The sequence below is a fragment of the Oncorhynchus mykiss genome, chromosome 20 (genome assembly GCF_057628025.1).
Source record: "Oncorhynchus mykiss isolate SJ-2025 chromosome 20, ASM5762802v1, whole genome shotgun sequence".
Taxonomy (NCBI): Eukaryota; Metazoa; Chordata; class Actinopteri; order Salmoniformes; family Salmonidae; genus Oncorhynchus; species Oncorhynchus mykiss.
The window spans coordinates 50584324-50606066 of NC_143041.1; the positions used below are offsets into that span (position 1 = coordinate 50584324).

Sequence of the window (21743 nt, forward strand, 5' to 3'; positions counted from 1 at the left end):
GTCCATGTTGTAAAGTGTCCATGTCGTTAAACGGCCATGTTGTAAAGTGTCCATGTCGTAAAGTGTCCATGTTGTAAAGTGTCCATGTCGTTAAACGGCCATGTTGTAAAGTGTCCATGTTCTAAAGTGTCCATGTCGTAAAGTGTCCATGTCGTAAAGTGTCCATGTCGTAAAGTGTCCATGTTGTAAAGTGTCCATGTTGTAAAGTGTCCATGTCGTTAAACGGCCATGTTGTAAAGTGTCCATGTGGTAAAGTGTCCATGTGGTAAAGTGTCCATGTGGTAAAGTGTCCATGTTGTAAAGTGTCCATGTTGTAAAGTGTCCATGTGGTAAAGTGTCCATGTCGTAAAGTGTCCATGTTGTAAAGTGTCCATGTCGTTAAACGGCCATGTTGTAAAGTGTCCATGTTGTAAAGTGTCCATGTCGTTAAACGGCCATGTTGTAAAGTGTCCATGTCGTTAAACGGCCATGTTGTAAAGTGTCCATGTTGTAAAGTGTCCATGTCGTAAAGTGTCCATGTTGTAAAGTGTCCATGTGGAAAAGTGTCCATGTCGTAAAGTGTCCATGTCGTTAAACGGCCATGTCGTAAAGTGTCCATGTTGTAAAGTGTCCATGTTGTAAAGTGTCCATGTTCTAAAGTGTCCATGTTCTAAAGTGTCCATGTTCTAAAGTGTCCATATCGTAAAGTGTCCATGTCGTAAAGTGTCCATGTCGTAAAGTGTCCATGTCGTAAAGTGTCCATGTTGTTAAACGGCCATGTTGTAAAGTGTCCATGTCGTAAAGTGTCCATGTTGTAAAGTGTCCATGTCGTTAAACGGCCATGTTGTAAAGTGTCCATGTTGTAAAGTGTCCATGTGGTAAAGTGTCCATGTTATAAAGTGTCCATGTTGTAAAATGTTAATGTATTTAAGCAGCAGAGGTCAATACAAACTGATGATTTTTGGCGACAACCTTCGTCAGCGTGAATTATTAGCCAGCAGGATAAAGACTAAATAATATGACCATGAATACCTCCTCTTCATCGCTGGCGTCTTCCTCCTGGTCTTCCTCATCATCATCATCATCACCATCTTCCTCACTGCTGGAACTCTCGTCCTTCACCTCTGTCCTCCAGGAGCTGGGCACTGCCGCCTGATGCACAAACTCCAGAGCCTCATCCAGCGCTGACACACACACACACGGAAACACACACACACCCACGGAAACACACACCGGACACACACACACACAAACGGAAACACACACCGGAAACACACACCGGACAAACACACACACACACACACACACGAAAATACACACCGGACACACACACACACACCGGACACACACACACACACAAATGGAAACACACACCGGACACACACACACACACACACGGAAACACACACCGGACACACACACACACACACAAACAGAAACACACACCGGACACACACACACACAAACGAAAACACACACCGGACACACACAAACGGAAACACACACCGGACTCACACAAACGGAAACACACACCGGACACACACAAACGGAAACACACACCGGACACACACAAACGGAAACACACACCGGACACGGACACACACAAACGGAAACACACCAGTCACACACACACACACACACACACAAACCACATTGAGGGCCACTGACCTCCATAATACATAACACATTCAGAAAGTATTCAGACCCCTTTCCTTTTTCCACATGTTGTTATGTTACAGCTCTATTCTAAAATGGATTCAATACCTTATGTACATAAATATTCAGACCCGTTGCTATGAGACTCAAAATTGTGGTCAGGTGCATCCGGTTTCCATTGATCATCCTTGAGCTGTTTCTACAACTTGATTGGAGTCCCCCTGTGGTCAATTCAATTGATTGGACATGATTTGGAAAGGCACACACCTGTCTATAAAAAGGTCTCACAGTAGTCAGTGCATGTCAGAGCAGAAACCAAGCCATGAGGTCAAAGGAATTGTCTGTAGAGCTCCAAGACAGGATTGAGACGAGGCACAGATCTGGGAAGGGTACCAATAAATGTCTGCAGTATTGAACGTCCCCAAGAACACAGTGGCCTCCATCATTCTTAAATGGAAGAAGTTTGGAACCACCAAGACTCTTCCTAGAACTGTCCGCCCGGACAAACTGAGCAATCGGGGGAGAAGGGCTTTTGTCAGGGAGGTGACCAAGAACCTGATTGTCACTCTGACAGAGCTCCAGAGTTCCTCTGTGGAGATGGGAGAACTTTCCAGGACAACCATCTCTGCAGCACTTCATCAATCAGGCCTTTATGGTAGTTGGCAGACGGAAGCCACTCCTCAGTAAAAGGCACATGACAGCCCGCTTGTAGTTTGCTAAAAAAAAGTCCCTAAATGACTCTCAGATCATGAGAAATAAGATTATCTGGTCTGATGAAATGAAGATTGAACTCTTTGGCCTGAAGGCCAAGTGTCACGCCTGGAGGAATCCAGGCACCACTCATCACCTGGCCAACACCATCCCTACAGTGAAGCATGGTGTTGGCAGCATCATGCTGTGGGGATGTTTTTCAGCAGCAGGGATGGGAGAGTAGTTAGAATCGAGATAAAGATGAACGGAGCAAAGTACAGAGAGATCCTTGATGAAAACCTGCTCCAGAGCACTAAGGACCTCAGACTGGGGTGAAGGTTCACCTTCCAACAGGACAACGACCCTAAGCACACAACCAAGACAATGCAGGAGTGGCTTCGGGTCAAGTCTCTGAATGTCCTTGAGTGGCCCAGACGTGAACCCAATCTAACATCTCTGGAGACCTGAAAATAGTTGTACAGAGACGCTCCCCATTCAACCGGACAGAGCTTGAGAGAATGTGCAGAGAAGAATGGGAGAAACTCCCCAAATACAGGTGTGCCAAGCTTGTAACGTCATACCCAAGAAGACTCAAGGCTGTAATCGCTGCCAAAGGTGCTTTAACAAAGTACTGAGTAAAGGGTCTGAATACTTATGTAAATGGTAGTTATTTTTCTTCATACATTATTATACATTTGCAAAAAAAATCTAAAAACCAGTTTTTGCTTTGTCATTATAGGGAATTGAGTGTTGATTGATGAGGGAAATAAACTATTTAATCCATTTTAAAATAAGGCTGTAATGTAACAAAATGTGGAAAAGGTTGAGGGGTCTGAATACTTTCCGAATGCACCGTAAATCCCTCACAGATTATTACCTCCATGATACATATGTCCCTCACAGATTATTACCTCCATGATACATATGTCCCTCACAGATTATTACCTCCATGATACATACATATGTCCCAAACAGATTATTACCTCCATGATACATACATATGTCCCTCACAGATTATTACCTCCATGATACATACATATGTCCCTCACAGATTATTACCTCCATGATACATACATCCCTCACAGATTATTACCTCCATGATACATATGTCCCTCACAGATTATTACCTCCATGATACATACATATGTCCCTCACAGATTATTACCTCCATGATACATATGCACACAGAGAGACAGTGATATCTCACCTGGTTTGAGCCCTGTGTCAGCATTAGGAGGGGAGTCTGTGTCCATCACCCTCACGTCCTTTCTCAGCACTGTGTTACTGAAAGAAAGACACAACTTCAGCAACACAAACCGAAAGTGTCAAAAGTAACCGTTTGCCCAGAGAACTGAGGACTCTGAACAGCTAAAAGGGGGGATGGAGAGGGGGGTTGAGAATAAGGATAATGTGGTCTGTTCTACCAGTATTGATGTGGTCTGTTCTACTAGTATTGATCTGGTCTGTTCTACTAGTATTGATCTGGTCTGTTCTACTATCATTGATCTAGTCTGTTCTACTAGTATTGATCTGGTCTGTTCTACTAGTATTGATATGGTACTGGTCTGTTCTACTTGTATTGATCTAGTCTGTTCTACTAGTATTGATCTGGTCTGTTCTACTAGTAGTATTGATCTAGTCTGTTCTACTAGTATTGATCTAGTCTGTTCTACTAGTATTGATCTGGTCTGTTCTACTAGTATTGATCTGGTCTGTTCTACTAGTATTGACCTGGTCTGTTCTACTAGTATTGATCTAGTCTGTTCTACTAGTATTGATCTGGTCTGTTCTACTAGTATTGATCTGGTCTGTTCTACTATCATTGATCTGGTATGTTCAACTAGTATTGATCTAGTCTGTTCTACTATCATTGATCTGGTCTGTTCTACTAGTATTGATCTAGTCTGTTCTACTAGTATTGATCTAGTCTGTTCTACTATTATTGATCTGGTCTGTTCTACTAGTATTGATGTTGTCTGTTCTACTAGTATTGATGTGGTCTGTTCTACTAGTATTGATGTGGTCTGTTCTACTAGTATTAATCTGGTCTGTTCTACTAGTATTGATCTGGTCTGTTCTAATAGTAGTATTGATCTGGTCTGTTCTACTATCATTGATCTGGTCTGTTCTAATAGTAGTATTGATCTGGTCTGTTCTAATAGTAGTATTGATCTGGTCTGTTCTAATAGTAGTATTGATCTGGTCTGTTCTAATAGTAGTATTGATCTGGTCTGTTCTAATAGTAGTATTGATCTAGTCTGTTCTACTAGTATTGATCTAGTCTGTTCTACTAGTAGTATTGATCTGGTCTGTTCTACTAGTATTGATCTGGTCTGTTCTACTAGTAGTATTGATCTAGTCTGTTCTACTATCATTGATCTGGTCTGTTCTAATAGTAGTATTGATCTGGTCTGTTCTACTTGTATTGATCTAGTCTGTTCTACTAGTATTGATCTGGTCTGTTCTACTAGTATTGACCTGGTCTGTTCTACTAGTATTGATCTAGTCTGTTCTACTAGTATTGATCTGGTCTGTTCTACTAGTATTGATCTGGTCTGTTCTACTATCATTGATCTGGTATGTTCTACTAGTATTGATCTAGTCTGTTCTACTATCATTGATCTGGTCTGTTCTACTAGTATTGATCTAGTCTGTTCTACTAGTATTGATCTAGTCTGTTCTACTATTATTGATCTGGTCTGTTCTACTAGTATTGATGTTGTCTGTTCTACTAGTATTGATGTGGTCTGTTCTACTAGTATTGATGTGGTCTGTTCTACTAGTATTAATCTGGTCTGTTCTACTAGTATTGATCTGGTCTGTTCTAATAGTAGTATTGATCTGGTCTGTTCTACTATCATTGATCTGGTCTGTTCTAATAGTAGTATTGATCTGGTCTGTTCTAATAGTAGTATTGATCTGGTCTGTTCTAATAGTAGTATTGATCTGGTCTGTTCTAATAGTAGTATTGATCTGGTCTGTTCTAATAGTAGTATTGATCTAGTCTGTTCTACTAGTATTGATCTAGTCTGTTCTACTAGTAGTATTGATCTGGTCTGTTCTACTAGTATTGATCTGGTCTGTTCTACTAGTAGTATTGATCTAGTCTGTTCTACTATCATTGATCTGGTCTGTTCTAATAGTAGTATTGATCTGGTCTGTTCTACTATTATTGATCTGGTCTGTTCTAATAGTAGTATTGATCTGGTCTGTTCTACTATCATTGATCTGGTCTGTTCTAATAGTAGTATTGATCTGGTCTGTTCTAATAGTAGTATTGATCTGGTCTGTTCTAATAGTAGTATTGATCTGGTCTGTTCTAATAGTAGTATTGATCTGGTCTGTTCTAATAGTAGTATTGATCTAGTCTGTTCTACTAGTATTGATCTAGTCTGTTCTACTAGTAGTATTGATCTGGTCTGTTCTACTAGTATTGATCTGGTCTGTTCTACTAGTAGTATTGATCTAGTCTGTTCTACTATCATTGATCTGGTCTGTTCTAATAGTAGTATTGATCTGGTCTGTTCTACTATTATTGATCTGGTCTGTTCTAATAGTAGTATTGATCTGGTCTGTTCTACTATCATTGATCTGGTCTGTTCTAATAGTAGTATTGATCTGGTCTGTTCGAATAGTAGTATTGATCTGGTCTGTTGTAATTGTAGTATTGATCTGGTCTGTTCTAATAGTAGTATTGATCTGGTCTGTTCTAATAGTAGTATTGATCTGGTCTGTTCTAATAGTAGTATTGATCTAGTCTGTTCTACTAGTATTGATCTAGTCTGTTCTACTAGTAGTATTGATCTGGTCTGTTCTACTAGTATTGATCTGGTCTGTTCTACTAGTAGTATTGATCTAGTCTGTTCTACTATCATTGATCTGGTCTGTTCTAATAGTAGTATTGATCTGGTCTGTTCTACTATTATTGATCTGGTCTGTTCTACTAGTATTGATCTGGTCTGTTCTACTAGTATTGATCTGGTCTGTTCTACTAGTATTGATCTGGTCTGTTCTACTAGTATTGATCTGGTCTGTTCTACTATCATTGATCTAGTCTGTTCTACTAGTATTGATCTAGTCTGTTCTAATAGTAGTATTGATCTGGTCTGTTCTACTAGTAGTATTGCTCTGGTCTGTTCTACTAGTAGTGATCTGGTCTGTTCTACTAGTAGTATTGATCTGGTCTGTTCTAATAGTAGTATTGATCTGGTCTGTTCTAATAGTAGTATTGATCTGGTCTGTTCTAATAGTAGTATTGATCTGGTCTGTTCTAATAGTAGTATTGATCTGGTCTGTTCTAATAGTAGTATTGATCTGGTCTGTTCTAATAGTAGTATTGATCTAGTCTGTTCTACTAGTATTGATCTAGTCTGTTCTACTAGTAGTATTGATCTGGTCTGTTCTACTAGTATTGATCTGGTCTGTTCTACTAGTAGTATTGATCTAGTCTGTTCTACTATCATTGATCTGGTCTGTTCTAATAGTAGTATTGATCTGGTCTGTTCTACTATTATTGATCTGGTCTGTTCTAATAGTAGTATTGATCTGGTCTGTTCTACTATCATTGATCTGGTCTGTTCTAATAGTAGTATTGATCTGGTCTGTTCTAATAGTAGTATTGATCTGGTCTGTTGTAATTGTAGTATTGATCTGGTCTGTTCTAATAGTAGTATTGATCTGGTCTGTTCTAATAGTAGTATTGATCTGGTCTGTTCTAATAGTAGTATTGATCTAGTCTGTTCTACTAGTATTGATCTAGTCTGTTCTACTAGTAGTATTGATCTGGTCTGTTCTACTAGTATTGATGTGGTCTGTTCTACTAGTATTGATGTGGTCTGTTCTACTAGTATTGATCTGGTCTGTTCTACTAGTATTGATCTGGTCTGTTCTACTAGTATTGATCTGGTCTGTTCTAATAGTAGTATTGATCTGGTCTGTTCTACTAGTATTGATCTGGTCTGTTCTACTAGTATTGATCTGGTCTGTTCTACTAGTATTGATCTGGTCTGTTCTACTAGAATTGATATGGTCTGTTCTACTAGTATTGATCTGGTACTGGTCTGTTCTACTAGAATTGATATGGTCTGTTCTACTAGTATTGATCTGGTACTGGTCTGTTCAACTAGTATTGATGTGGTCTGTTCTACTAGTATTGATGTGGTCTGTTCTACTAGTATTGATGTGGTCTGTTCTACTAGTATTGATCTGGTCTGTTCTACTAGTATTGATCTGGTCTGTTCTACTAGTAGTATTGATCTAGTCTGTTCTAATAGTAGTATTGATCTGGTCTGTTCGAATAGTAGTATTGATCTGGTCTGTTGTAATTGTAGTATTGATCTGGTCTGTTCTAATAGTAGTATTGATCTGGTCTGTTCTAATAGTAGTATTGATCTAGTCTGTTCTACTAGTATTGATCTAGTCTGTTCTACTAGTAGTATTGATCTGGTCTGTTCTACTAGTATTGATCTGGTCTGTTCTACTAGTAGTATTGATCTAGTCTGTTCTACTATCATTGATCTGGTCTGTTCTAATAGTAGTATTGATCTGGTCTGTTCTACTATTATTGATCTGGTCTGTTCTACTAGTATTGATGTGGTCTGTTCTACTAGTATTGATCTGGTCTGTTCTACTAGTATTGATCTGGTCTGTTCTACTATCATTGATCTGGTCTGTTCTACTAGTATTGATCTGGTCTGTTCTACTAGTATATATCTGGTCTGTTCTACTAGTAGTATTGATCTGGTCTGTTCTACTAGTATTGATCTGGTCTGTTCTACTAGTAGTATTGATCTAGTCTGTTCTACTATCATTGATCTGGTCTGTTCTAATAGTAGTATTGATCTGGTCTGTTCTACTATTATTGATCTGGTCTGTTCTAATAGTAGTATTGATCTGGTCTGTTCTAATAGTAGTATTGATCTGGTCTGTTCTAATAGTAGTATTGATCTGGTCTGTTCTAATAGTAGTATTGATCTGGTCTGTTCTAATAGTAGTATTGATCTGGTCTGTTCTAATAGTAGTATTGATCTGGTCTGTTCTAATAGTAGTATTGATCTAGTCTGTTCTACTAGTATTGATCTAGTCTGTTCTACTAGTAGTATTGATCTGGTCTGTTCTACTAGTATTGATCTGGTCTGTTCTACTAGTAGTATTGATCTAGTCTGTTCTACTATCATTGATCTGGTCTGTTCTAATAGTAGTATTGATCTGGTCTGTTCTACTATTATTGATCTGGTCTGTTCTAATAGTAGTATTGATCTGGTCTGTTCTACTATCATTGATCTGGTCTGTTCTAATAGTAGTATTGATCTGGTCTGTTCGAATAGTAGTATTGATCTGGTCTGTTGTAATTGTAGTATTGATCTGGTCTGTTCTAATAGTAGTATTGATCTGGTCTGTTCTAATAGTAGTATTGATCTGGTCTGTTCTAATAGTAGTATTGATCTAGTCTGTTCTACTAGTATTGATCTAGTCTGTTCTACTAGTAGTATTGATCTGGTCTGTTCTACTAGTATTGATCTGGTCTGTTCTACTAGTAGTATTGATCTAGTCTGTTCTACTATCATTGATCTGGTCTGTTCTAATAGTAGTATTGATCTGGTCTGTTCTACTATTATTGATCTGGTCTGTTCTACTAGTATTGATCTGGTCTGTTCTACTAGTATTGATCTGGTCTGTTCTACTAGTATTGATCTGGTCTGTTCTACTAGTATTGATCTGGTCTGTTCTACTATCATTGATCTAGTCTGTTCTACTAGTATTGATCTAGTCTGTTCTAATAGTAGTATTGATCTGGTCTGTTCTACTAGTAGTATTGATCCGGTCTGTTCTACTAGTAGTGATCTGGTCTGTTCTACTAGTAGTATTGATCTGGTCTGTTCTAATAGTAGTATTGATCTGGTCTGTTCTAATAGTAGTATTGATCTGGTCTGTTCTAATAGTAGTATTGATCTGGTCTGTTCTAATAGTAGTATTGATCTAGTCTGTTCTACTAGTATTGATCTAGTCTGTTCTAATAGTAGTATTGATCTGGTCTGTTCTACTAGTATTGATCTGGTCTGTTCTACTAGTAGTATTGATCTAGTCTGTTCTACTAGTATTGATCTGGTCTGTTCTACTAGTATTGATCTGGTACTGGTCTGTTCTACTAGTATTGATCTGGTCTGTTCTACTAGTATTGATCTGGTCTGTTCTAGTATTGATCTGGTCTATTCTACTAGTATTGATCTGGTCTGTTCTACTAGTATTGATCTGGTACTGGTCTGTTCTACTATCATTGATCTGGTCTGGTCTACTAGTATTGATCTGGTCTGTTCTACTATTATTGATCTGGTCTGTTCTACTAGTATTGATCTGGTATGTTCTACTATCATTGATCTGGTCTGTTCTACTAGTAGTATTGATGTGGTCTGTTCTAATAGAATTGATCTGGTCTGTTCTACTAGTATTGATCTGGTCTGTTCTACTAGTATTGATCTGGTCTGTTCTACTAGTATTGATCTGGTCTGTTCTAATAGTAGTATTGATCTGGTCTGTTCTATTAGTATTGATCTGGTCTGTTCTACTAGTATTGATCTGGTCTGTTCTACTAGTATTGATCTGGTCTGTTCTACTAGAATTGATATGGTCTGTTCTACTAGTATTGATCTGGTACTGGTCTGTTCTACTAGAATTGATATGGTCTGTTCTACTAGTATTGATCTGGTCTGTTCTACTAGTATTGATGTGGTCTGTTCTACTAGTATTGATGTGGTCTGTTCTACTAGTATTGATGTGGTCTGTTCTACTAGTATTGATCTGGTCTGTTCTACTAGTATTGATCTGGTACTGGTCTGTTCTACTAGTATTGATCTGGTCTGTTCTACTATCATTGATCTGGTCTGTTCTACTAGTATTGATGTGGTCTGTTCTACTAGTATTGATCTGGTCTGTTCTACTAGTATTGATCTGGTACTGGTCTGTTCTACTAGTATTGATCTGGTCTGTTCTACTATCATTGATCTGGTCTGTTCTACTAGTATTGATCTGGTCTGTTCTACTAGTATATATGTGGTCTGTTCTACTATCATTGATCTGGTCTGTTCTACTAGTATTGATCTGGTCTGTTCTACTAGTATTGATCTGGTTTGTTCTACTAGAATTGATCTGGTACTGGTCTGTTCTACTAGTATTGATCTGGTCTGTTCTACTATCATTGATCTGGTCTGTTCTACTAGTATTGATCTGGTCTGTTCTACTAGTATATATGTGGTCTGTTCTACTATCATTGATCTGGTCTGTTCTACTAGTATTGATCTGGTCTGTTCTACTAGTATTGATCTGGTTTGTTCTACTAGAATTGATCTGGTCTGTTCTAGTATTGATCTGGTCTATTCTACTAGTATTGATCTGGTCTGTTCTACTAGTATTGATCTGGTACTTGTCTGTTCTACTATCATTGATCTGGTCTGGTCTACTAGTATTGATCTGGTCTGTTCTACTATTATTGATCTGGTCTGTTCTACTAGTATTGATCTGGTATGTTCTACTATCATTGATCTGGTCTGTTCTACTAGTAGTATTGATGTGGTCTGTTCTAATAGAATTGATCTGGTCTGTTCTACTAGTATTGATCTGGTCTGTTCTACTAGTATTGATCTGGTCTGTTCTAATAGTAGTATTGATCTGGTCTGTTCTATTAGTATTGATCTGGTCTGTTCTACTAGTATTGATCTGGTCTGTTCTACTAGTATTGATCTGGTCTGTTCTACTAGAATTGATATGGTCTGTTCTACTAGTATTGATCTGGTACTGGTCTGTTCTACTAGAATTGATATGGTCTGTTCTACTAGTATTGATCTGGTCTGTTCTACTAGTATTGATGTGGTCTGTTCTACTAGTATTGATGTGGTCTGTTCTACTAGTATTGATGTGGTCTGTTCTACTAGTATTGATCTGGTCTGTTCTACTAGTATTGATCTGGTACTGGTCTGTTCTACTAGTATTGATCTGGTCTGTTCTACTATCATTGATCTGGTCTGTTCTACTAGTATTGATGTGGTCTGTTCTACTAGTATTGATCTGGTCTGTTCTACTAGTATTGATCTGGTACTGGTCTGTTCTACTAGTATTGATCTGGTCTGTTCTACTATCATTGATCTGGTCTGTTCTACTAGTATTGATCTGGTCTGTTCTACTAGTATATATGTGGTCTGTTCTACTATCATTGATCTGGTCTGTTCTACTAGTATTGATCTGGTCTGTTCTACTAGTATTGATCTGGTTTGTTCTACTAGAATTGATCTGGTACTGGTCTGTTCTACTAGTATTGATCTGGTCTGTTCTACTATCATTGATCTGGTCTGTTCTACTAGTATTGATCTGGTCTGTTCTACTAGTATATATGTGGTCTGTTCTACTATCATTGATCTGGTCTGTTCTACTAGTATTGATCTGGTCTGTTCTACTAGTATTGATCTGGTTTGTTCTACTAGAATTGATCTGGTACTGGTCTGTTCTACTAGTATTGATCTGGTACTGTTCTGTTCTACCAGTATTGATCTGGTACTGGTCTGTTCTACTAGTATTGATCTAGTCTGTTCTACTAGTATTGATGTGGTCTGTTCTACTAGTATTGATCTGGTCTGTTCTACTAGTATTGATCTGGTACGTGGCAAACTAAATCTGTCCCTAAATCTATCCCAGTTTCTATTACAGAGGCACCTGACAACCTAAATCTGTCCCAGTTCCTATTACACAGAGACACCTGCCAACCTAAATATGTCCTAATTCCTATTACACAGAGGAACCTGGCAACCCAAATCTGTCCCAGTTCCTAATACACAAACCTGGCAACCCAAATCTGTCCCAGTTCCTAATACACAGAGACACCTGCCAACCTAAATCTGTCCCAGTTCCTATTACACAGAGGAACCTGGCAACCCAAATCTGTCCCAGTTCCTATTACACAGAGGAACCTGGCAACCCAAATCTGTCCCAGTTCCTAATACACAAACCTGGCAACCCACATCTGTCCCAGTTCCTAATACACAAACCTGGCAAGCCAAATCTGTCCCAGGTCCTAATACACAAACCTAGCAGCCCAAATCTGTCCCAGTTCCTAATATATAAACCTGGCAACCCAAATCTGTCCCAGTTCCTAATATACAAACCTGGCAACCCAATCTGTCCCAGTTCCTAATATACAAACCTGGCAACCCAAATCTGTCCCAGTTCCTAATACCTAAACCTGGCAACCCAAATCTGTGCAAGTTCCTAATACACAAACCTGGCAACCCAAATCTGTGCAAGTTCCTAATACACAAACCTGGCAACCCAAATCTGTGCAAGTTCCTAATACACAAACCTGGCAACCCAAATCTGTCCCAGTTCCTAATACACAAACCTGGCAACCCAAATCTGTCCCAGTTCCTAATACTAAACCTGGCAACCCAAATCTGTCCCAGTTCCTAATACACACACCTGGCAACCCAAAGCGGTCCGAGCATCAGTTCCAGCTACGCAGCAGCAGCTGATAAGGAACCAGAGGCAGTGACCTCAATGGCCGCCCCTGATCTAGATTCTAGCTGCTACAGTCAATTACAGCATCCGATGTTCTCTCATCCCATCAGCTGCCTGCTAGCTGCTCTGACCACAGCTGATAAGGAACTAGAGGCAGTGACCTCAATGGCTTCCCCTGATCTAGATGCTAGCTGCTACAGTCAATTACAGCAGCTTCCACTTCCTTTCAGAATAATCATCTGTTCTCTCATCTCATCCTGCCGTCATCAGCACTACCCATCACCTCCCAGTCAGCCAGCTGCCTGCTAGCTGCTCTGACCACAGCTGATAAAGGCCCTCAACAGCCATTTCATGTCACAGTAAATAGTTCTTCAGCTTGGACTGGGCTGGGTCCAGGCCAATATTGTTCAGTTGTGTTGTTAGGAGAGACATATATTTAACTTAAATATTGGAATATCCACTAGAGAAGGAAGACTGAGGACGGGTTCAGTGGGCATCCTGGGATGTGTTCAGTGGGCATCCTGGGATGTGTTCAGTGGGTATGAAATGGAAAACATTCTGAAATAGAAAATTGCTGGTCACACAGACGGGTTAGCTGACACAACAAAAACAATGTGCATGTTTCAATGGGGCAGAAGTCTCTGTGTTGATGTGATTGTGGATGGCCAGATAGCTACCAACAATGACACAAAGCTGCCTTGTGAGGAATCCTAGGTGGCTCATTTCAGCTAGTTCTATCTGGTTCTTGATACCATCTCTTGTTTTTTGAGGTGTTGTGACTGATATGGCTAAAATCCACTAGCTAGCTAACCAACAACTGTAACGATATATCTGAGACCACAAGGGCTCATTGTGCACATCTATTTAGGTTTCCAATAAACATTGGAGAGTAAATATAGTTAAAGTTGTCAACAATCTAAACCAACCTGTCTGTATGATTTAAATATCATAACTAAAACCAGGTTGACCTGTTGTGGTTGTTAGACGCATTGAGTGTTTATCGTCTTCTTCTTCTTCTTCAGTTTAACACTCCCTGAGTAGGCTGTCCACTGACCGCCCCCCCCCCTCTCTCTGCCTCTGTGTGGGCTGCTTCGTGAGGTCTGTTCAAGTCACAATCACAATGCTCTTAGCCATGGGCTAAGGGAGCATTTAGTCTGGGCTAAGATAGTGTTCTGAAGAGGGATAGCACCAACCTTAGCCCATGGCTAGCTGGCCCTGTTCTGGAGCAGGGTTAGCACTGAATTTCAGGGCTAGCCAATCACAGTTCAATTGTTGCCTAATTTATGTATTATACTCCGGGAAAGTGACCGTTGGTTTCAGTTAACCCTGCTAGTGTGAACACAGGCTAAGCTAGCCTGAGGCTAAAGAGAGTCCGGGGCTAATAAGAATGCAGTGTGAAAAGCTTAACCGTCTCACCAGTCAGACACCACTCTCCCTGTCAGGGAGGGCAGAGACATTTACCGGACTTTCTGTTCTGCAGAAAGACAGCGTGCAGTTTCTCAGTTTGAGCTTTTTCGCCTTTCAGATGTAATGGAATATTTCAAAGCCTAATATAATAAATAATAATTCATGCCATTGAGCAGACACTTTGAATTCAAAGTGACCATTTCTCCATTATGACTCTGAATTGAATCCTAGCAGAAGAGACCAAGTGTGTATCTTTCTTCACTATTTCCGACAACTCTACAGGTTCATGCTACACATCAACAGAATGCAAATAAGTGTTTTATAATGCAGCACGTCAGATGACTCACAATTTGCCATCCTTGAAGGAGCGGATGAAGATGCTGTCTTTCTTTATGATGGCCTCTTCATGGCAGTCTGGGGTGATGACCTGGTGGGGAGGGGGGGGAGAGTGAGTATGACTGCTCAGACAAGGCACAGAGCAAAGTGGGTTTGGATGACAGAACAAACCCTCCAATGCACCACAGAACAACCCCTTCACTACAAACCATCCACAGAACAAACCCCTCCACTACAAACCCCTCCACGACAAACCCCTCCACAGAACAAACCCCTCCACGACAAACAAACCCCTCCGCTACAAACAAACCCCTCCGCTACAAACAAACCCCTCCGCTACAAAAAAAACCCTCCGCTACAAACCCCTCCACTACAAACCCCTCCACTACAAACCCCTCCACTACAAACCCCTCCACTACAAACCCCTCCACTACAAACCCCTCCACTACAAACCCCTCCACTACAAACCCCTCCACTACAAACCCCTCCACGACAAACCCCTCCACTACAAACCCCTCCACGACAAACCCCTCCACGACAAACCCCTCCACGACAAACCCCTCCACGACAAACCCCTCCACGACAAACCCCTCCACGACAAACCCCTCCACGACAAACCCCTCCAATACAAACCCCTCCAATACAAACCCCTCCAATACAAACCCCTCCAATACAAACCCCTCCAATACAAACCCCTCCAATACAAACCCCTCCAATACAAACCCCTCCAATACAAACCCCTCCAATACAAACCCCTCCAATACAAACCCCTCCAATACAAACCCCTCCAATACAAACCCCTCCAATACAAACCCCTCCAATACAAACCCCTCCAATACAAACCCCTCCAATACAAACCCCTCCACTACAAACCCCTCCACTACAAACCCCTCCACTACAAACCCCTCCACTACAAACCCCTCCACTACAAACCCCTCCACTACAAACCCCTCCACTACAAACCCCTCCACTACAAACCCCTCCACTACAAACCCCTCCACGACAAACCCCTCCAGAACAAACCCCTCCACTACAAACCCCTCCAATACAAACCCCTCCAATACAAACCCCTCCAATACAAACCCCTCCAATACAAACCCCTCCAATACAAACCCCTCCAATACAAACCCCTCCAATACAAACCGCTCCAATACAAACCGCTCCAATATGCAGGGAATATATGTAGGAAATATGGTGCCATAGGGCTCTGGTCAAAAGTAGTGCACAATATAGGGAATATGTGACATAGTGACCTATGGAAAACTAAGGTGACAAAACAAGTCTGGAAAACCCTGATAACTGAATCTCACTTCAAACAGTGTGTGTTGCATTAAAACACAAACACAGTAAGCTGAGCAGTGTTGTGTCTTTACCTTGAAACAATCAACAATATGAATCCATTATTTTTAGTGGATCAGCAATTTGAGCGGCTGAAAATGACATGTAACTGATCATAAAAACATCCCCTTGGGAGAACTAAGCAGTCAGCTGACATGGCAGCAGTCAGAGGTAATACCATCCCCTTGGGAGAAGACACACTAAGCAGTCAGAGGTAATAACATCCCCTTGGGAGAAGACACACTAAGCAGTCAGAAGTAATAACATCCCCTTGGTAGAAGACACACTAAGCCGTCAGAGGTAATAACATCCCCTTGGGAGAAGACACACTAAGCAGTCAGAGGTAATAACATCCCCTTGGGAGAAGACACACTAAGCAGTCAGAGGTAATAACATCCCCTTGGGATGTAGCCAGAGGATTCCCAATCTGTTCAGACTAACTTCATTATTCATCTATGAGTGAGTACATTATTTATTATCCTTTATTAACTTCATTATGAACCAGATAAATGAATGAACCAGATAAATGTTTACTGTTTTAAGGCTTATTTCCAGCAACTCAGCACATGGGGCAGAGACAAAACTGTTTTAAAGCTCCTTCCCATACATTTTGCCATGGGGCAGAGACAAAACTGTTTTAAAGTTCCTTCCCATACATTTTGCCATGGGGCAGAGACAAACTGTTTTAAAGCTCCTTCCCATACATTTTGCAATGGGGCAGAGACAAACTGTTTTAAAGCTCCTTCCCATACATTTTGCCATGGGGCAGAGACAAAACTGTTTTAAAGCTCCTTCCCATACATTTTGCCATGGGGCAGAGACAAACTGTTTTAAAGCTCCTTCCCATACATTTTGCCATGGGGCAGAGACAAAACTGTTTTAAAGCTCCTTCCCATACATTTTGCCATGGGGCAGAGACAAAACTGTTTTAAAGCTCCTTCCCATACATTTTGCCATGGGGCAGAGAAACTGTTTTAAAGCTCCTTCCCATACATTTTGCCATGGGGCAGAGACAAACTGTTTTAAAGCTCCTTCCCATACATTTTGCCATGGGGCAGAGAAACTGTTTTAAAGCTCCTTCCCATACATTTTGTTATCCGAGTGACTCAAACACAATAAAATCAATGGCAATGCATTTTTTTTATTTTATTTTAGATTCTCCCTGACTGTACCATCTTTTTATTTGTGATTGTTAGTTCTGAACTATACTCTAATTTAACAATATCAATCTCCATTATGTTTTCTACATACTTTATATTATGTATACACACTAGTCAAAAGTTTGGACAAACCTACTCATTCCAGGGTTTTCTTTATTTGTACTATTTTCTACATTGTAGAATAATAGTGAAGACATCAAAAGTATGAAATAACAAGTATAGAATCATGTAATAACCAAAAAAGTGCAAAACAAATCAAAATAGATGTTATATTTGAGATTCTTGAAATAGCCACCCTTTGCCTAGATGGCAGCTTTGCACACTCTTGGCATCCTCTCAACCAGCTTCACCTGGATTGCTTTTCCAACAGTCTTGAAGGAGTTCCCACATTTGCTGAGCACTTGTTGGCTGCTTGTCCTTCACTCTGTGGTCCAACTCATCCCAAACCAATTGGGTTGAGGTTGGGTGATTGTGGAGGCCAGGTCATCTGATGCAGCACTCCATCACTCTCCCTCTTGGTCAAATAGCCCTTACGCAGCCTGGAGGTGTGTTGGGTCATTGTCCTGTTGAAAAACAAATAATAGTCTCACTAAGTGCAAACCAGATGGGATGGCGTATCGCTGCAGAATGCTGTGGTAGCCATGCTGGTTAAGCGTGACTTGAATTCTAAATAAATCACTGACAGTGTCACCAGCAAAGCACCCCCACACCATCACACCTCCTCCTCCATGCTTCACGGTGGGAACCATCTGTTCACTTACTCTACGTCTCACAAATACATGGAGATGGATCCAAAAAATCTCAAATTGGGACTCATCAGACCAAAGGTTTCCACTGGTCTAATGTCCATTTCTCGTGTTTCTTGGCCCAAGCAAGTCTCTTCTTCTTATTGGTGTCCTTTAGTAATGGTTTCTTTGCAGCAAGTCGACCATGAAGGCCTGATTCACGCAGTCTCCTCTAAACATGTTGAGATGTGTCTCTTTCTTGAACTCTGTGAAGCATTTATTTGGGCAGCAATTTCTGAGGATGGTAACTCTAATGAACTTATCCTCTGCAGCAGAGCTACCTCTGGGTCTTCCTTTCCTGTGGCGGTCCTCATGAGATCCATGTTGATCATAGTGCTTGATGGTTTTTGTGACTGCACTTGAAGAAACTTTAAAAATTATTGAGATTTTCCTTATTGACTGACCTTCATATCTTAAAGTAATGGACTGTAATTTCTCTTTTCTTATTTGAGCTGTTCTTGCCATAATATGGTCTTGGTCCTTTACCAAATATAGCTATCTTCTGGACACCACCCCTACCTTGTCACAACACAACTGATTGGCGCAAACGCATTAAGGAAAGAAATTCCACAAATTAACTTTTAAGAAAGTACACCTGTTAATTGAATGCATTCCAGGTGACTACCTCATGAAGCTGGTTGACAGAATGCCAAGTGGACAAAGCTGTCATCAAGGCAAAAGGTGGCTACTTTGAAGAATCTCAAAAATAAAATACATTTTGATTTGTTTAGCACTTTTTTGGTTACTACATGATTCCATATGTGTTATTTCATAGATTTGATGTTTTCACTTTCATTCTACAATGTAGAAAATAGTAAAAATAAAGAAAAACACCTGAATGTGTGTCCAAACTTTTGACTGGTAATGTATATTTATATTTTTTGCCAGTAATGGCAACACAGACAGAGAGACAAGGTGATCTCACCAGTGCAGGGCAGGTTACCTTGCAGTGTTCTTCCTGTCGCCAGTAGAGGCAGAGCCCCCCCTCCACACCACCTTCTCTAACAAACACCACCTTCCAAAAACACACACACCAGTGCAGGGCAGGGTACCACGCTGTGGTCTTGTTCTTCCAGTCTCCAGTAGAGGCAGAACCCCCCTCAACACACACCACCTTCCCAGACAGAGACAGACAGACTGACTCACCAGGGCAGGGTACCACGCTGTGGTCTTGTTCTTCCAGTCTCCAGTATAGGCAGAACCCCCCTCAACACACACCACCTTCCCAAACAGCTCTTCATTCTGTCTCCCGTCACTCTCCTCCTCTTCACTAGACGACGAAGATGGCTCCTCCTCCTGACTGTTAAGGGGAATCAAGAAGCTTTCAAATCCAACACACAAAAAGTGACATTTAGCTGTAGAAGACATTTAAAAAAATGAAATTGCACAGATTAACAAAACAAACAGCCCCAGTCTTAACTACATTTAAACTAATGAGTGTAGGTAGATCTCTCTCAGTCTTAACTACATTTAAACTAATGAGTGTAGGTAGATCTCTCTCAGTCTTAACTACATTTAAACTAATGAGTGTAGGTAGATCTCTCTCAGTCTTAACTACATTTAAACTAATGAGTGTAGGTAGATCTCTCTCAGTCTTAACTACATTTAAACTAATGAGTGTAGGTAGATCTCTCTCAGTCTTAACTACATTTAAACTAATGAGTGTAGGTAGATCTCTCTCTGTCTTAACTACATTTAAACTAATGAGTGTAGGTAGATCTCTCTCAGTCTTAACTACATTTAAACTAATGAGTGTAGGTAGATCTCTCTCAGTCTTAACTACATTTAAACTAATGAGTGTAGGTAGATCTCTCTCAGTCTTAACTACATTTAAACTAATGAGTGTAGGTAGATCTCTCTCTGTCTTAACTACATTTAAACTAATGAGTGTAGGTAGATCTCTCTCAGTCTTAACTACATTTAAACTAATGAGTGTAGGTAGATCTCTCTCAGTCTTAACTACATTTAAACTAATGAGTGTAGGTAGATCTCTCTCAGTCTTAACTACATTTAAACTAATGAGTGTAGGTAGACCTCTCTCTGTCTTAACTACATTTAAACTAATGAGTGTAGGTAGATCTCTCTGTCTTAACTACATTTAAACTAATGAGTGTAGGTAGATCTCTCAGTCTTAACTACATTTAAACTAATGAGTGTAGGTAGATCTCTCTCAGTCTTAAATACATTTAAACTAATGAGTGTAGGTAGATCTCTCTCAGTCTTAACTACATTTAAACTAATGAGTGTAGGTAAATCTCTCTCAGTCTTAACTACATTTAAACTAATGAGTGTAGGTAGACCTCTCTCAGTCTTAACTACATTTAAACTAATGAGTGTAGGTAGACCTCTCTCAGTCTTAACTACATTTAAACTAATGAGTGTAGGTAGATCTCTCTCAGTCTTAACTACATTTAAACTAATGAGTGTAGGTAGATCTCTCTCTGTCTTAACTACATTTAAACTAATGAGTGTAGGTAGACCTCTCTCAGTCTTAAATACACTGAACACAACAAGCAACAAGATATTACTGAGTTACAGTTCATAGAAGTAAATCAGTCAATTGAATTAAATTCATGACAGGGCAGGGGTACAGCCATGACAGGGCAGGGGTACAGCCATGACAGGGCAGGGGTACAGCCATGACAGGGCAGGGGTACAGCCATGACTGGACAGTATATATGGCAACTACACCTGACAGTATATATGGTCATTACACCTGACAGTATATATGGCAACTACACCTGACAGTATATATGGTCACTACACCTGACAATATATATGGCCACTACACCTGACAGTATATATGGCCACTACAGATTACAGTATATATGGTCACTACACCTGACAGTATATATGGTCACTACACCTGACAGTACATATGGTCACTACACCTGACAGTATATATGGCACCTACAGATTACAGTATATATGGTCACTACAGATTACAATATATATGGCCACTACAGATTACAGTATATAATATGGCCACTACAGATTACAGTATATATGGTCACTACACCTGACAGTATATATGGCCACTACAGATTACAGTATATATGGTCACTACAGATTACAGTATATATGGTCACTACACCTGACAGTATATATGGCCACTACAGATTACAGTATATAATATGGCCACTACAGATTACAGTATATATGGTCACTACACCTGACAGTATATATGGTCACTACACCTGACAGTATTTATGCCCACTACACCTGACAGTATATATGACCACTACACCTGACAGTATATATGGCCACTACAGATTACAGTATATATGGCCACTACAGATTACAGTATATATGGCCACTACACCTGATAGTATATATGGTCACTACAGATTACAGTATATATGGCCCCTACAGATTACAGTATATATGGCCACTACACCTGACAGTATATATGGCCACTACACCTGACAGTATATATGGTCACTACACCTGACAGTACATATGGCCAATACACCTGACAGTATATATGGCCACTACAGATTACAGCATATATGGCCCCTACAGATTACAGAATATATGGTCACTACACCTGACAGTATATATGGCCACTACAGACTACAGTATATAATGTCACTTCACCTGACAGTATATATGGTCACTACATCTAACAGTATATATGTTCACTACACCTGACAGTATATATGAGCACTACACCTGACAGTATATATGGCCACTACAGATTACAGTATATAATGTCACTTCACCTGATAGTATATATGGCCACCTCACCTGACAGTATATATGGTCACTACATCTGACAGTATATATGGTCACTACACCTGACAGTATATATGGTCACTACACCTGACAGTATATATGGCCACTACAGATTACAGCATATATGGCCACTACACCTGACAGTATATGTGGCCAC

General features: G+C 40.2%; 1 protein-coding gene across 4 annotated transcripts in view; it reads right to left on the reverse strand.

Annotated features, from left to right (window-relative positions):
- LOC110499571 (AT-rich interaction domain 4B) overlaps positions 1-21743 on the reverse strand; it is a 175863-nt gene that overhangs the window by 76621 nt on the left and 77499 nt on the right. For all 4 annotated transcript variants that reach the window (XM_090211960.1, XM_090211963.1, XM_090211961.1 and 1 more), the window contains 4 exons: positions 18998-19151; positions 14580-14659; positions 3533-3609; positions 1012-1163 (listed from right to left, as the gene is read on the reverse strand). In XM_090211960.1, the coding sequence (XP_090068086.1) occupies positions 1012-1163; positions 3533-3609; positions 14580-14659; positions 18998-19151 (463 nt within the window). The remainder of the gene's footprint in view (positions 1-1011; positions 1164-3532; positions 3610-14579; positions 14660-18997; positions 19152-21743) is intronic.